The 16,558-nt window shown below is 43.7% G+C and overlaps 1 protein-coding gene across 2 annotated transcripts in view; it reads right to left on the bottom strand.

Annotated features, from left to right (window-relative positions):
* The window catches only part of LOC111147948 (mannan binding lectin serine peptidase 1), a 62,435-nt gene extending 46,287 nt beyond the window's left edge, over window positions 1–16,148 (bottom strand). The window contains exons 1-2 of one of the 2 annotated variants that reach the window (XM_022504222.1): window positions 15,940–16,148; window positions 7,614–7,845 (exon numbers count right to left, since the gene is read on the bottom strand). In XM_022504222.1, coding sequence (XP_022359930.1) covers window positions 7,614–7,845; window positions 15,940–15,944 — 237 coding nt within the window. In that variant the 5' untranslated portion in view covers window positions 15,945–16,148. The remainder of the gene's footprint in view (window positions 1–7,613; window positions 7,846–15,939) is intronic. The other variant, XM_022504232.1, reaches the window with a different exon arrangement.
* Between the last annotated feature and the right edge of the window lie 410 nt (window positions 16,149–16,558).

Raw genomic sequence — 16,558 nt, 5'->3', positions numbered from 1 at the left:
ACTGACCCAATGAGGCCTGGGGAAGGGAGCACTGGGCGGGGAGTTATAGGCCATCAGAACTGGAAGGGCTTGGAGAGGCCAGCAAGTCTACTTTCCTCCCTGGGCAGTTGGGGAAACTGAGGCCCAGAGCCGGGAGCTCATTTGTCCAGCATCTTAGCAGGAATAGCAACCGATTTCTAGACCTGAGCCCCTTCCTTATGCTGCATGCCCGGAGACATAGGCCTTTTCCTGTTCTGCTGCAAGACTGTGCTCCCTACCCTGAGCTCCCAGGGCCAACGGGCTGATAGAATGAGCTGGAGCTTACTGTTAGGGCTTGAGTGCCACCAACAGATAAATCAAGCACTCTCAACTCTCACAGTGCACTCTCCATTTCTTGTTATTTTTGTAAAATATATTTCCTCTCAAAGTGAGGATAAAAGAGAGAGTTCTTTAACAAAATGTAGACAACATAAGGACCCTGAAGGACCTTCTGTTTTATAAATTCTACTAAATTACCCTGATAGGCAGTGTTGCCTTAGGAATAATACATAGCCAGGAAACAGACCAAGATCTCTTCCAGGACAAACCTGTTCTAACAGAGAGGGACTAAGTGAAGAGCTAAAATTACGACTTGGGAGTAAGCAGACCAGGGCTTGAGAACTGTGGAGACTAGACAAATCCACTCAGGTTCTCTATGCTGCTTCCCTTTCCTTTCCTTGCCTTTCCTTTCCCTACTTTCCTTTTCTTTTCAATAAGCTCCATGCCTTATGTAGGACTTGAACTCACCAACTTGAGATCAAGATCTGAGCTGAGATGGAGAGTCGGTTGCTTAACTGACTGAGCCACCCGGGCCGCCCCTGTGCTGTTTCTTTTGCTGTAAATGAAATGTAATCATTCCCACTCCTCCTATTCTATGAGAATCAAGTGTGGCAATAAATTAGAAATGTTATTAATGTTTGTTATTACAAGGTAAACACACAGGGGAAATAACCTCTTGCATCTGATCGGTCCTTTCAAAGCATTTTTCCATAAATTGCCTGAAAACAGTGAGTGACACGAGCAAGGGCCAGTTAGTGGTACACTCAGAGCAGATGAAAAAGACGGTGTTCACTGAGCACCCAGTGAACGCAAGCAGCTATTCTCTCACTCACACCACTGCCATCACTACCGCTCCAACAGTATTGCTGAGGGAATTACATATGTGCTGGACGTATGTCATGAAAACATTTGTCTCATTAGTCCACGGGATAGGCATTATTATTATTATCCTCATTTTATTTTTTTTTAAAGATTTTATTTATTTGACAGACAGAGATCATAAGTAGGCAGAGAGGCAGGCAGAGAGAGAGGGAGAGGGAAGCAGGCTCCCTGCTGAGCTGAGAGCCCGATGCGGGACTCAATCCCAGGACCATGACCCCAGGATCATGACCCGAGCTGAAGGCAGCGGCGTAACCCACTGAGCCACCCAGGTGCCCCTTATCCTCATTTTATAGTAAGAGGTAGAGGCAGGACCTACCCCAGGTCTGACTAGCTCTAAAGCTTGATCTGGGAACCATTGGGCAAGCTTGCCTCTTGCAGTAGGAATTCCACTTACAGCCAGAATTTCATTTAAATCCTCCCACAGGGGCACCTGGGGGGCTCAGTCAGTTAAGCGTCTGCCTTCGGCTCAGATCATGATCCCTGGGTTCTGGGATCGAACCCCAAGTTGGGCTTCCTGCTCAGCAGGAAGTCTGCTTCTCCATCTGCCTGCCACTTCCCCTGCTTGTGCTCTCTCTTTCTGTGTCAAATAAATAAATAAATAAATACATAAAATCTTTTTAAAAAATCAAATAAATCCTCATGACCTGTGAGGAAAATACGATTTCATTATGAGCTTCTTCTTCCTCTTCTTTTTTTTTTTTTTTTTTTTTTTTTTGTACTAATGACAAAGCCAATGCTTAGAGAGATAGAGAAGCTTAGGGAATTGCACTGTGAACTCCTATTTACCCTTCAAGATTTATCTCAAACATCCAAAGCCTTTCCTGAACACAGGAATGACTAACTCCCCACCCTTTGTGTTACTTTACACAGCTTTAGTTTATTAATTAGGTATTTGTCTCGTGACATACTATGAAATCATAAATTTCTTGAGGGCAGGTACTGTCTCACTCATGTTCGTGGGCCCTGTCTTTAGTGCAGTGTCCAGCTTCTAGTAGGTTCTCACTGGGATTCTTGGGCTTCATTCCATAGACAGCAGGGAGCCACTGAAGGATTTGAGAGTGTCGCAATCAGAGAAATGCTTTAAGAAGATCTCTCTGGACACGTGCCTCTAGAGGGTGGACTGGATGGGGACGGACGGACAGCTGGTAGACATTTAGGAGAGGATTGCAATAGACTAGGCGAGAGCACTAAGAATTGGAACAAAGGCGCGAACATTGGGAAGAATGGAGGAAATGTTGAGTAGGTCAAGGACAGAGGCCTGACAGGAGAAAGTGGTGTGACTTCACATGAGCAGCTAACAGATGCCAGTGGAGCTGTGTGTACTCAGTGAGAAGAAGAGAGAATAAAAGCCAAATGCAGGTTCTTATTATCTCTTTACCCATTGAGCAGACATTGTGAAGTGAACTTGACGAGAGGGTCTGTGTGGCTATGGGATTACCTCGGTGGTTCTGCCTCCTCAGTAGGTCTTTCTGTGACTGTTGCTCTGGAGTCCCTTTCTAGTCACGAGTCACCACCTCATGGGATGCCCGACCAAAGGAAATAATTTGTTATATTCCTAGGGAAAAATGTCCTTCCAGGTGTACCAAAAGAGTGCTCTATTATATGGAAGAGATTGTCTAAGTTTGACTATAGGCACTGTTTGCCTTACATTATACTTATTTACATTTACATTATGTTAAAAACCTAAGCCCCCACATGATGGGACTTCACTGTCCTTTAATTTTTTTTTTTTTTTTAAAGAAGAAAAGACTGCAAGTCTTGAGATATAAACTCTGGTCCCAGTGTGGCCTTGGCCAATGAACTATCCTTCCCTAGGCTTCGGTCATGATGGTGATTTCTGAGGTCTTAGATGCACAGGATATCAGGGCTAAGGTGTCTTTGGAGACTGGCGGTTTCAACTTCCTATATTTGAGAGAGGAGGAAGCAGAGTCATCTCCAGAAATATTCACCCACCCAAAGCTCATTAGTGGAGAATGACCCCAAGAAGCCAGCCCTCCTGACTCCCCAGCCAGCGCCCGTGCTCTGCCCTTCGCCTGCAACTTTCACCGACTGTGACTCGTACGCCTCATCTATGCATGCAGGAATCCACACATTGCAGCCACATTCCCAGGAAGCAGATGCTGTTGTGCAGATGTGCACACACCTCGAAGACTGAAGACTGCGGGAAATCAGGCCGAAGAGGAATTTTCATAAAATGACAGCATCCGGACCTCAGCTCCGGGGTCCTGCTCTTCCTCAAGCTACTGTAGTACTGAGTCATTGTCACCCCGATGGGCCAGAAAGGGACCCTGTGAGCTGGAGGGTGCTTTAAATCTACTCCTTCGCCTGCCAGGGGAGCTCAGCTACAGAGTGGAAAAGCACCAAAATAGGGGCTACTATCCCATCAAATGGAAATCAGTGATATTTAAAGTTGCTTGGGAAAGGACAGTGGTGGTACGGTGTGTTTACACGTTTCTTTGAATGACGTGTCACTAAGGCAACCCCAGCAGACGGTAGGCTCTTACTGGAAAGCTTATGGGCCACAGAACTCAGAGAAGTGGAAGCTGTAACATATTATTGCCGGTTTCTGGCATTATCCTCACTAGGCTAATGAGGGTTTGGTGGGGTCATCTGTCCAGTTCTGGCAGGAGGAGGAGGATTAGAGTCCAGGAATTTAAGAGACTTAAGGGATCATCTCATGTCACCCCCTCATGGAACAGATGAGAAAACGGAATTTTGGAGAGGGATATCGACTACTCCGGGAATGACATGGCATGTGGCTGCTTTCTTCCTGCTCTCAGTCACAGCCAGGAGAGGCACATATTCTGAGGGGAAAAGGGGAGGGGGCCAGTAGAAAAAGGGAACGGGTTTCAACTGCATGTGGAAGGCTTCTGGGATCAGGGGTTCCGAGGCCAGAGTACTAGTCTTGTGCCTGAATTCTGAGCTCCAGCCTCTGCTTCTGTGCAGAGGGGACTAAAGCAATACCCAGGACGTAAATCCTCTAAGGTAGGACCTTCAGGGTGAAGGAGGAGGACCAGTGAGCCAAATGAGCCTCAGAGCCGCCTTCGACCTGCTAGCCGCTCTTCTGTTTCTTATATCGGGCCTAGGAGAGGATTTGTTTGAAGGAAACTGGGAGAAAGTGTTTGGAAAACTATGCTCTCAAAGCTATGGATTAGGTGAGTCTCCAGAGAGTCACCGCACCATGGCATTCTGTGAGCTCGTGACTCCGGGAAAGGAGCTCCGCCGGGTGCTTGCGGACAGGAGCACAGGGTCCGTCTCTACCTGAGCACCCATGGTCAGCCAATCAAGGGGCTGTGTCCCGAGCAGGGAGTCCTGCTCAGGCCCCATGGCCACTGGAACCTCTGCAGGGAGGCTGATGTAGATGCTGGGATGGCATTCTGGAAGGGAGTCAGCACAAGCAGAAAGATACACTTTGCCCTCCCTGCCCAATACGCTAATCCCTTTTCCTAAAGGAATTGGGAGAAGGTGTCTGAAAGCCTAGATGCAAGAACTGTAGGGCCCTTCAGGGAGCAGACTGCTTCTTTGCTATGCCCAGGGGTCATGATCTTATTTTCAGTGGAGAGAGTACTCTAAGATTTTTTTCATTCAGGAGTTAGTGGCAGATGGGGGACTAGCTCAGGCATTTCCTGAATCCCGGGCAAGAATCCAGGATCATGCTACCCCTCCAGGGGACCTACCTCCATCTGCCTGGACTTTCAGGAAGGTATCTCACTGTTCCTGATGAAACCCATCAATCAGTTTCCAAAATATCCTCCAGCCACAAAGGTCAAGTTTTGCATAGAATGTTTGCCAGGGTCCTTAATTCAGTGTCAGAAGAGGTCTTCTTATTCTATCATGGCCCTTGAAGAGTACCTTGTTGTTTGTTGTTGTTGTTGTTTGTTGTTGTTGTTGTTGTTTTTCCATTACAAAATGCAGCTGATGTCAGCAACTTAATCTGCCTTGCCAGGAAGTTCAGTTTGTTAGGGACAAAGGAGTGAGTTAAATCCTCTGTTGTGTGTTTATTATCTCTACAAGGGAGTCTTAACAAGGTCAAGCTGGGCAGCTGTCTGAACAAGAGGAGAACTTGTGAGAAATGATTGCTTAGTGTATATGAATTGAAAGTCAATTCCTCAGGTGGATGAAGGGAGGGCGGATAATGAAAGTAAGTTACTGTTACAGCTCAAGAAAAAAAAAATCTGTAATGTCCATAGTCTTAAGGCCTTAGCTACTTGTAAAAGCAAATGTTTTCACTGAAAAAAATCCTCAATGGTTGACATGTTAGAAAATAGAGAAGAAAGCAGTTAGAAAGTTCACATCTAGCCTTGTTTAAATCTTGGAACTTACTGTCCTATTAAGCCAAGTTTGGTCATTTTCCTCTGGTTAAGTACACTTTCTAATCCAAATATTTGAGAATGCCCCAGTTTTATGACCAGCATTAGTTGGGGGAATGGGCTGGAGGAGTCTGTTAACCTAATGGCCCCTACCCATAATGCATCTTTTCCTGGAGTCTGCCTCTGGCAGAGGCTGGATTATATTCTGGAAGACATAACTAACATGTTGTCAGAAATTTCACTTTATGATGATTGACACATAGAGTCTCAGTGAATCCTCCTTGTGGGAACCTTGTGACTCTGAGAAGTCAGCTCCATTTTTAATGAATTCCTGAGAACTCTTAGTCAGTCTAGATGGCCACCCACAGCATCTCCTAAAGCAACCAGCTCCCTTCTCCTCATTCTGTATCTTTCAGTCTCTTGGTGTCCTTACTCTTTTCCATCTTACGCAATGGCTACTTTTCTAGGTTCATCTCTCTTTGTAAGGGACCAGATCTTTTGTATCTTTAAATTCTCATAGTCCCCAGCCCAGGACATTCACAGAAGGCAGCATCCCACTGAGCGGTGGTTCTCAGATTAGGAGATTCTGTCCCTCTGAGGACATGGGCAACTTCTAGAGACATACTTGGTTGTCACAACTGGAGGGAGAGTGATATTGGTATCTAGTGAAGGGAAGGCAAGGATATTGCTAAAAGTCCTATAATTCTCCAAACAACTTTCCTCAAGAAGGAATTACCTGGCTCAAAATATCAAAAGTGCTGAAGTTAAGAAACTGTCAGAGGGCACCAATTCGGGAAAGTTTTTAGTCACAGGAACCTTGTTGTAAATGAGATATTTGATGCAGACCCAACATATAAAATAAGCAATACCCGACACTTAAAAAGAGTTCAAGCAGGGTGGGGGTTCATAGTCCCACTTACTGTCCCCCTCCTCCCAACAATAGACTTACAAGCCCCTGCAGTACCCTGGGGCTCAGCGGAGAGCAACTTGAGAGCAGTTTGGTGTAGCCAGAAAAGCATGGGATTGCAAGTCAGCAGACATGGGTTTGGAAATGGACCCACCACTTGCTAGCTGTAGCTTCACCTTCTTGGGTTTGTTCCTTTGTCTATGAAGGATGACAGTAATAGTACCTGTCTTACAGGATTGTTTCAAAGAGTGAATGAGATTACAAGAATAGAAGTACATTGTAAATTCACTACTTTGCCGTTGATCGAACATTCTGGTTAATACAAGGTTAACTCTTGTTGAATTACCGACTACGGAGAACAGAGACCACATTAACACTAAAAATATATAAAATCTACTCTAGAGTGGTTTAATGAGAACTTTTCCAGAGAGCCACAGAAAGATTAGAAAGTAGGTTCTTAGGCCTCCACCTCTCTTTGAGCCAGACACAGCCATAGTAAACTTGATCTTTCACAAGTATTCCAACCTCTCTCAGCCCCCCTTTCAAAGACAGCTTCCCGTCCACGGCATTGTTTGTGGCTTCTCTCTAAATTCCAGGGAATATTGCTTCAATGTTCTAATCATTTCCTGCTCCTTTTCCACGTGGTTTTTACATCTACCTCTGATGGTGCCCCCCAACCTTGCCCACACCCTTTGCAGAGAAAATCCAAACTCCTTAGCATCACATTCAAGACCCTTCAGAATCTCACCCCAATCCAACCTTCTGATTTCACCTGCTACTGTGTACTCCTGCATACCCAGCCCTTCCCCAGCACTTGATCATTACTTACGGAAGTGGCAATTCTTTCTAATTTGTCCGGTTTGGACATAATTATGGCTGTGCTTCAGTCTAGTTATGCTTACTTTGGGGTCTCTGCTCTTTTCTTTACTGGAAACATTAAGGACTTTAGGAACAGAAAGAAAAAGGGGAGGGTATATTTGTCTGAGTTATACATTGCCAGCCACAATTTTTCTTCTGGTCCTTTCTAGGTCTACCACTCAGCCTGCACCTAGCATACTCCAACCTTCATTCATCAGGTTGTAACTTTGTGTGTCTTCCTCACTGGACTGCTACCCTGGGAGGGTAAGCACAGTATCTAATTCATCTAGGTTTCTCTAACTCCCAGCAGATTCTCCAGTAGAGAACCTGGCTCAGTTAGGGTACATCAATGGTCTCACCTTCACATAGTCATATTCACAAAGGTAGGAGGATTCCAAGTTGAAGTGCATGAAGTAAAGCTTGATCCGAAATCCCTCTGGGACAGTGATATTCCAAGTCACCTCTGAATCACTTGGATAGGAGTCTGGATAGCCAGGTGACTGAATCTGGCCAAACATATTGTTAAGCTCCACGGTATGGGCTGAAGCTTTCAAGAAGGAGAAGCACAGAGCGTGACAGAGAAGGAGCCACCTGAAAGACATGAATGGATCTACTTACATTCATGGACACAGGTCCTCACCCCTTAACTAAGCAGCTAGGAGACCAAGCTGTTGGCACATCTCTGCCACTGGCCTGCTGTTCTTACTTTTCTCCACCTGGAGCCTTGCTTATCCAGTTTATTCTACAGGTAGATGATGACTCCATGAATTCTACAGTTTCTTCCAATGGTGTTCTTCTGAAGATTTAATAAGTATTCAAGTCTCCTAGATAATCCCCTATTTGGGACTCTGACACATATTATTTTACTGTAGAGAATGTAAATTTCATAATTAGGTAAAAGTCAATATCCTTTCTTCAACTTGGGCTTCATTTAAGAATCACAAACACTTGGTTCAGTTTTATAAAAAGTAAATAATAGTGACATGGTAATGCTGGGATGAGACTTATACTCAATGATGAGATCTTGCATTTCTTAAACAGATGTAACAAAATCAGTCAAGGTATGCAAAGTTTTGAACTAAGAAAGAATAAGCAAAACAAGTTTTTTTTTTCCCCCTCTTGGTAAGTATTCTTATAAAAGGATCAGAAACCTACAATTTATTTCCAGCTTTAGGCATCAGAGATAATGGACTGTTAAAAGAATTGCATAAGCAAGGCACAAGGAAAACTCAATAAAACTTAACGGAACACACCCAAAGTGGCGCAATAATGATTCAGATGTCCAAGGCTAGTCAGAACCCTCATGGTCAACATGCACCACATCGGGCATCTTATAGATTGCTCCCCCTGCAAGACCCAATGATCTTGAACTCAAATACCCCAAACCTGGCACATAAACTTCTTCCCTAAGTCCTATGTATTCTGTTTCCTATGTTTTGGAAATCCACTTGTTTCTCTCCAGTCTATGAATTTAAATGTTCTTAACTGGCCTATTGCTAGTGTATCCTAAGTAATCTTTCTTGTCCCCCACTTTACATCACTCAGCACTTTTCTGCCAAAGTTTATTTTCTGAAGCACACATGTGACCCTGCTGCTTCACTGTGCCTGCAGGATTAAGCATCTACTCCCAGGATGGCAGGTGAGCCCTTTTTGATCTAGCATTGATCTGCCTGTCCAGCCTCATCTCAGTGCCAGCTATGCCCTGGCATGTCATTCTGAAAGTATGCCATGCCTGTCCTGCCTTGGTCCCCTTGCACATGCCCTACCCATTCTTCATCTGCTTGCCTTATTTATCCTCCACCATCCAGCTTAAGTCTTCCTACGTGATAAGTAACCTTTACACCTCCAGATTCCACAGCTCCCTGAATGTGCTCCTATTCTGCTTATCTCACACTGCACTGCTTTAGACACAGCCCCTGAAGTTAGATGTATTTGGGTTCAAATCCACATTCTTCTACTTACTGGTTGTGAAATATTGGATAATAGTTTCTCTGAGGCCCAGTTTCCTTGTATGTCTAGAGGATATGATAATTTGTAATTATAGGACTCACATGAGCATTAGAGATGATGTATATAAAGGATCTAGCATATAGCCTGGTATATAATAGATGATGAATGAATAAAATGAATAGATGAATGAATGTATGAAAGAAAGTCCTAAAATCCATGCTGGAAAATTATACTAGAATTCTTTGATTACAGTGGCTCCCCTGTATCCACCATTTTCTTTTCCATGGTTTCAGTTACTCATGGTCAGCCTTGGTCCAGAAGCAAGATGGTCCCCCTTCTGACACGTTGTCCGAAGGTCAGTAATAGCCTAATGATACGTCACAGTGCTTATGTCATTCCCCTCACTTCATCTCATCACATAGGCATTTTATCATCTCAGTATCATCAGAAGAAGGGTGAATGCAGTACAATTAAGGTATTTTGGAAGACAAAATCAGTGCACAGAAATCAGTTGCATTCCTATTCACTAACAGTGAGACAGAAGAAAGAGAAATTAAGGAGTCAATCCCATTTACAATTGCACCTAAAAACGTAAGATACGTAGGAATAAACCTAACCAAAGAGGGAAAGAATCTGTACTCAGAAAACTATAGAGCATTCATGAAAAAAATTGAGGAAGGCACAAAGAAATGGAAAAACGTTCCATGATCATGGGTTGGAAGAACAAATATTGTTAAAATGTCTATGCAACCTAAAGCAATCTACATATTCAAAGCAATCCCTACCAGAATAACATCAACTTTTTTCACAGAACTGGAACAAATAATCCTAGAATACATATGGAACCAGAAAAGACACCGAATAGCCAAAGGAATTTTGAAAAAGAAAAACAAAGCTGGTGGCATCACAATTCCAGACTTCAGGCTCTATTACAAAGCTGTACTCATCAAGACAGTCTGGTACTGGCACAGAAACAGACACATAGATCAATGGAACAGAATAGAGAACCCAGAAACAGACGCTCAAATGTATGGTCAACCAATCTTCGACAAAGCAGGAAAGAATATCCAGTGGAAAAAAGACAGTCTTTTCAACAACTGGTGTTGGGAAAATTGGACAGCCATATGCAGAAGAATGAAACTGGGCCATTTCCTTATACCATACACAAAAATAGAGTCAAAATGGATGAAAGACCTAAATGTGAGACAGGAATCCATCAAAATCCTTGAGGAGAACACAGGCAGCAACCTCTTTGACCTCAGCCGCAGTAACTTCTTCCTAGAAACATTGCCAAAGGCAAGGGAAGCAAGGGCAAAATGAACTATTAGAACTTCATCAAGATCAAAAGTTTTTGCACAGCAAAGGAAACAGTCAACAAAACCAAAAGACAACCGACAGAATGGGAGAAGATATTTATTTTTTTGTTGTTGCTTTTTCGTTTTTAAAAGATTTTATTTATTTATTTGACAGAGAGAGAGAGAGATCACAAGTAGGCAGAGAGGCAGGCAGAGAGAAAGGGGGAAGCAGGCTCCCTGCTGAGCAGAGAGCCCGATGCAGGGCTGGATCCCAGCACCCTGAGATCCTGACCTGAGCTGAAGGCAGCGGCTTAATCCACTGAGCCACCCAGGTGCCCTGGGAGAAGATATTTGTAAGTGACTTATCAGATAAAGGGCTAGTATCCAAAATCTATAAAGAACTTGTCAAACTCAACACCCAAAGAACAAATAATCTAATCAAGAAATGGGCAGAAGACATGAACAGACGTTTCTCCAAAGAAGACATAAATGGCCAACAGACACATGAAAAAATGCTCATCATCATTCGGCATCAGGGAAATCAAAACCACAATAAGATACCACCTCACACTGGTCAGAACAGCTAAAAGTAACAAGTCAGGAAAGGACAGAAGTTGGCGAGGATTTGTAAAAGGGGGAACTATCTTACGGTGTTGGTGGGAGTGCACGCTGGTGCAGCCATGCCAGAAAACAGTATGGAGTTACCTCAAAAAGTTGAAAATAGAGATACCATATGACCCAGCAATTGCTGGTCACGTATTTACCCTAAAGAAACAAATGTAGGTTCTGAAGAGGCACGTACACCCCAATGTTTATAGCAGCAATGTCCACAATAGCCAAACTACAGAAAGAGCCCAGCTGTCCATGGACGGATGAATGGATAAAGAAGATGTGGTCTATACATACAATGGAATATTACCTAGCTGTCAAAAGTGAAATCTTGCCATTTGCAACGACGTGGATGGAACTAGAGGTTATTATGTTAAGCGAAATAAGCCAGTCGGAGAAAGACAATTATCATATGGTCTCACTGATACATGGAATTTAAGAAACAAAACAGAGGATCATAAGAGAAGAGAGGAAAAAATAAAATAAGGTGAAACCAGAGAGAGAGGGAGACAAACCATAAGAGACTCTTAATCACAGGAAACAAACTGAGGGTTGCTGGAGAGAAGGGGATGGAAGGATGGGGTAACTGGGTGATGGACTTTAAGGAAGGCATGTGATGTAATGAGCCCTGGGTATTATAGAAGACTGATGAGTCACAGGTCTGTACCTCTGAAACCAATAATATATTACATGTTAATTAATTGAATTTAAATTTAAAAATGTTAAAAAAAGATATTTTTGAAACCGACCCCATTCACATAATTTTATTGCAGTATATTGTTATCATTGTTCTATTTTATTATTAGTTACTATTGTTAATCTCTTACTGCACCTAATTAATAAATTAAACTTGACCATAGGTATGTGTGTATGTATAGGAAATACATAGGGTTCCCTGCTATCTGTGGTTTCAGGCGTCCTCTGAGGAACCTAGCCTCCCTGGATGAACAGGGACTACTGTAATGGCTACACTTTGCTAATTGGAAAGTTGTTTCTCCCTAACTCTCCCTCCCCAGCACAGAGATGCATATATGTGTATATATGCACATACATGAATTTTTGAACATGTAACCCATCAAGATAACTATAAATGTAGATTATCTAGCTGTCTCATATGGTATTTACATGAAAGGTAAAGAGGTAAGTGCAAAAAGGCCTAGAAGGATATCACCAGTGTATTAACAGTGGCTATCTCTGAAGTGGGAATATGAATATCTTAACTTTAATTGTTGTGTATATGCAATGTGCATATTTGTCAAGAAGGAACTTATACTGTTTTTTCAATAAAAAGGAAATAATACAGTCATTTAATTTTTTTCCACTATACCTGCAATAGGAACCTGTGAGATTTCGACTGAGGAAACAAAATGTTTTAATCCAATTGCCAGGGCCAATATTTTTTTAAAAACCAATCTTGGAGGGAGGGCCTCCAAGACAGAGAGAAGGGAAGCCATAGGTTAAGCTCTCCTGTGAACTCCCAGGAAAGCAGAATCTAGAAACCCCATCTTTCAGGGGCAGGCAGCCCCAATTTCAAGTAAGGAAAGGAACGAATGTTGCCAGGTCTGGGAGTTCTGGTTCAGTTCTGCCTGGGGAGGGGAGAGCCCTAGCCTTGGGTCAAAAGAGCTAGTTTCAAGTCCAGCCTTTGACTTTATTTACCTGACCCATCTTGGGGAAGCCACCTAAGGTCTCAGTGTCCTCATCCGGTAAGCGGTGAAAATAATTACTCGCTACACGGCTGCTATCAGAGGAAAGGTGGATTGGAAAGTCCTTTGTTAACAACCCAGCCCTCAGCAAACATTAGTTATAATTATCCCATCATGCTGCTTCCCGAAAAGCAGAGGTTAGGAAAGAACTTTGGCTCCCAAGCTGGGCTTCACTGCAATAGGGACACCCAGATTATGCAAAGCTGAAAGGTCAACTTTCTCCGTGCCTACTTTTTCCAGACCACATGGAGGAGACTCCGAGCCTCCTAATGCTGGTCTTGTCAGGCGCTGGATGCCCTTAGCAACCTCATTCAGTCCCAAAGGCCCACATGTGGTAGGTAATGGGCCAGTGTGGGAACAAGCTTTCTGTTCTATTTTGCTTGCATCGCCAAACAGTTTCAAACATATGAAACAAATATCTTCTTGCACATAATGGGCTCGAGCCTATGCCTGCTTGCTTTAGGAGCTGCCAATCGAAGAATGTAAGTGGCAGCTTTTGTTTAAACCCTCTGGATGTTTCTTGTTTCCTATACAGCAGGCACGGGCTGCGGAATTCCTGACACCTTCTACCTATTCTCGAGCTAATCAAAAAGTTTAGCTACATTTGCTTGACATGTCAAACAATCCCTAAAGCTGGGATTGGATAGGCCCTCTGCAGGAGCAAGCTATGTGGAGTGCACAAAATGCCCCCTTGTGTCAATGATTGTGGAAGAAGTAGCACTTTGTATCCTCTTCTTTCCCTCCCCTCCCTTCCCTCCCTCCCTCCCTCCAACCTACACGACACCAAGACTGTTTGTGAGTAGGAGAGTCGAAAGCGACTGTGTAGATCCCTTGGACAATGCCCTTATTTGATAGATGATGAAAAGGATATCCCAAGTAGTGACATGTCATGCCCAACACCATATGGTGAATTAGCTTCAACAGAAGAAGGGAGTAACAAAAGCTAACAGAGGAAGCTGCTGGGTCCATGCCCATATCATGTCTAGGCATTTGGCCAAAGCAATTAATCCTGTGAAAAATAATTTAAAAACTCATGGGTTTATGTAGAAATTAAAAAAAAAAGATACTAATAACAAAGCCCCTCTCCAACAAATTCTAGTTTAATTGGTCTGGAGTGAGGTCTGGTCATTGGCACTTGTGAAAGCATCACAGATGATCCTAATGTATGGCTAGAATCGGGAGCTATTGGTATAGGATTATACACTTGGTTGAGAGTCTGGTGGAATGTGTGTAGTAGAAAAAAATCCTGGACTCGGAGTCTGAAGACTCAAGTTTGAGTCAGAGCCTTTTCAAGATCATCTGCGTGGCTTTGGACAAGTTGCTTAACTGCTTTTATCCTCACTTCTCTGTAAATCCTTACTTCATCTAAAATCTACGGGCCAGAAAAGAGAGGCCTTTAAAAGTACTTTGCAAACTCTGACGTCTTGTGTCCCTATGAGGCAAGTCTCTTTCGAGACTTCTAGTGGAGCATTTCTCCACTGACCGGTTTGCTAGTGGACTGAATTCTATTCAGCTAATATTTATTGAAACCCTAATAGGAAACAGGCATTATGCTAGGTACTGGACATACTAAGGTGAATGAGAGACAGATCCTCTACTTAAGGAGCAGTCAGTCGATAGGGATTTGAACAGTGAACTATTTTGAAGACAAAGAGAGATGTAGCTCCCAAGAGCAGGGATAGCACAAAGGAGAGGATGCTCATTCTGGGGGTGCTGGCCAGGGAAGAGGAGATGATGTTTGAGCTGTGGCTTGAAAAATCGGATCCTTGAGGTGGAAAATAAGGTGTGTGTGTGTGGGGGGGAGCTGTTGTGTGTTAAGGAGTGAATGAACAGAAAGACACAGGGCTGTTCATCAGCCTGTACATTGGTATGGTTGGGCCCTGGGGTGGTGGGATAAGATTCTGCTCTCCACAGATCAGTTGAACTGTCACTCCATGTAGATGGGCATAAATCCTATCTCTTTCAGGAGAAAGGAAGTTAGATGGCAGGCTTAATGTTACAACGGATTTTTAAAAAACAGATCAAATTAAGCTTAGAGAACTGATTATTTTTCTGAACCACAGGTGATCTGAGCTCAAAGAGTTAACACAGTCCGAAGCCCCCCATTGGCCCCAGACCCAGAAAAGTTGCTAGGTGACTTTGCAGAAGAGAAACAAATAGAAGCCTTTTTCCAACTGAGAAGAAAATCAATGAGAAAAGAGGTGCTGAGTCTTAACATGTCAGCAGGGTGTTTTTCTTTTACCTTCTTCTTCTTCTTCTTCTTCTTCTTCTTTTTTTTTTTTGGTATTTTTAACACCATTAACACTTAAAAATAGTAAAAATAATTATAGTGGTTGCATTTTGAGACTTGCAGAGGAAAACGTAGAAGGAATGCCTGGTAAGGAGGATCAAGTAACTCTAAATACGGGCTGAGGAATAGGAAATGTTGAAGAGTTTAAAAACAATTAGAATTTAAAGTCCTGGATTTAGAACGCCAAAGGCTTTTTTTTTTAAATTTGTGGTATCCCTTTAAGAGCCATTTGGTACAATTCATAGCCTGATTCATGTCACCAGCTGCCTCTGATTTCAGTGAGAAATGCAGAAATTTATAGGGAACTGTAAAATGGGGACAGGTTTCTCATTTTCTAAATTGAGGTTTTAACTGGCAAACTTCTGAAGGTTTGAGAAACCGCAGAGTTGAGCTGTGGGAAGCTGGTTTCTTTTCCGGTCCGAACAAATAAACACACAAACACATACCTAACTCACAAAGTGTTGGAAGAGATAAACCAATGCTCTTTGCAGGGAAGGAAAACAAAAAATCATCCTTGAGGGCAACAGGAGGAAAGTCACATTTGCCAGCAGACAGCACCCAAGACTGGCAGAGGGAGAAACTGAGCCCTGGCAGCGTGGGGCAGGATTTGCACAAAGTCTCCCATTTGGAGCTGCCTGTCTCCGCAGTCCCAGGGCAGCACCCAGCCCACATCCCCCTTCTCAAAGCCCCAGGGATTGATGAGAAGCCCCTGCCACACCCGCAGGACAGGCAGGTGAGTGAGTCTGACTGGAGACAAGGTCAAACCTTCCTAGGCTACTTGACACCTGGTTCCTGAAAGGGCCCCCCCTCCCATGGCCACTCCTGCCCTGGCACTTACCTCATTTTCCTGCCTGGGGTGCTCCTGGCTGCCTGGCTTCGGTCCCCTCGGCCTGACTTGCCTGGGAGCTTGTCCCCCGGTGTGGTGTCAGCGATGCCTTATCTTTGTTCTGAGGTCCCTGTGTGTCTCTGGAATTGGCTGGCATTCTTCATTCAGGTCACGCCTTCCCCTGCCTGCAACAGATCCCCTCTCCCCCTCTCTCCCTCTGCCTCTTCCTCTCTCTCTCTCCCTCCCTCCCTCTTCTCTCTCCTCTTTCCCTCTCTCTCCCTCCTCTCTCTCCCTCTCTCTCTCCTCTGACTTGCTCTTACACACACTCATAGGAACCTGACAGAACAGAATCTGTCTTCTTCCTGAAAAGATCTGCTCCTCCAGTTCCTTCCTTTATCCTGTGTGGCTGGCTCCAGCTCTTGAGAGAAAACTGAGAGGCTCAAAAAGGTGTTTGTATCTGTGTGTGTGTGTGTGTGTGTGTGTGTGTGTGTGTGCATGTGTGTGAGAGAGAACATGTTTGTGTGAGTCTGTGAATGTGTGTGTGATTCTATATGAGTAAATGTGTGAATGGGTATGAGTGAGTTTGTGTGAATGTGAGTGAATGTATATGAGTGTGTGTGTGTTAGTGTGT

Source organism: Enhydra lutris, unplaced genomic scaffold, assembly GCF_002288905.1.
Source record: "Enhydra lutris kenyoni isolate GAN:26980312 unplaced genomic scaffold, ASM228890v2 scaffoldscaffold2, whole genome shotgun sequence".
Classification (NCBI taxonomy): Eukaryota; Metazoa; Chordata; class Mammalia; order Carnivora; family Mustelidae; genus Enhydra; species Enhydra lutris.
The sequence above is the reverse complement of the archived record's forward strand: the minus strand, read 5'-3'. Positions and strand labels throughout refer to the sequence as shown.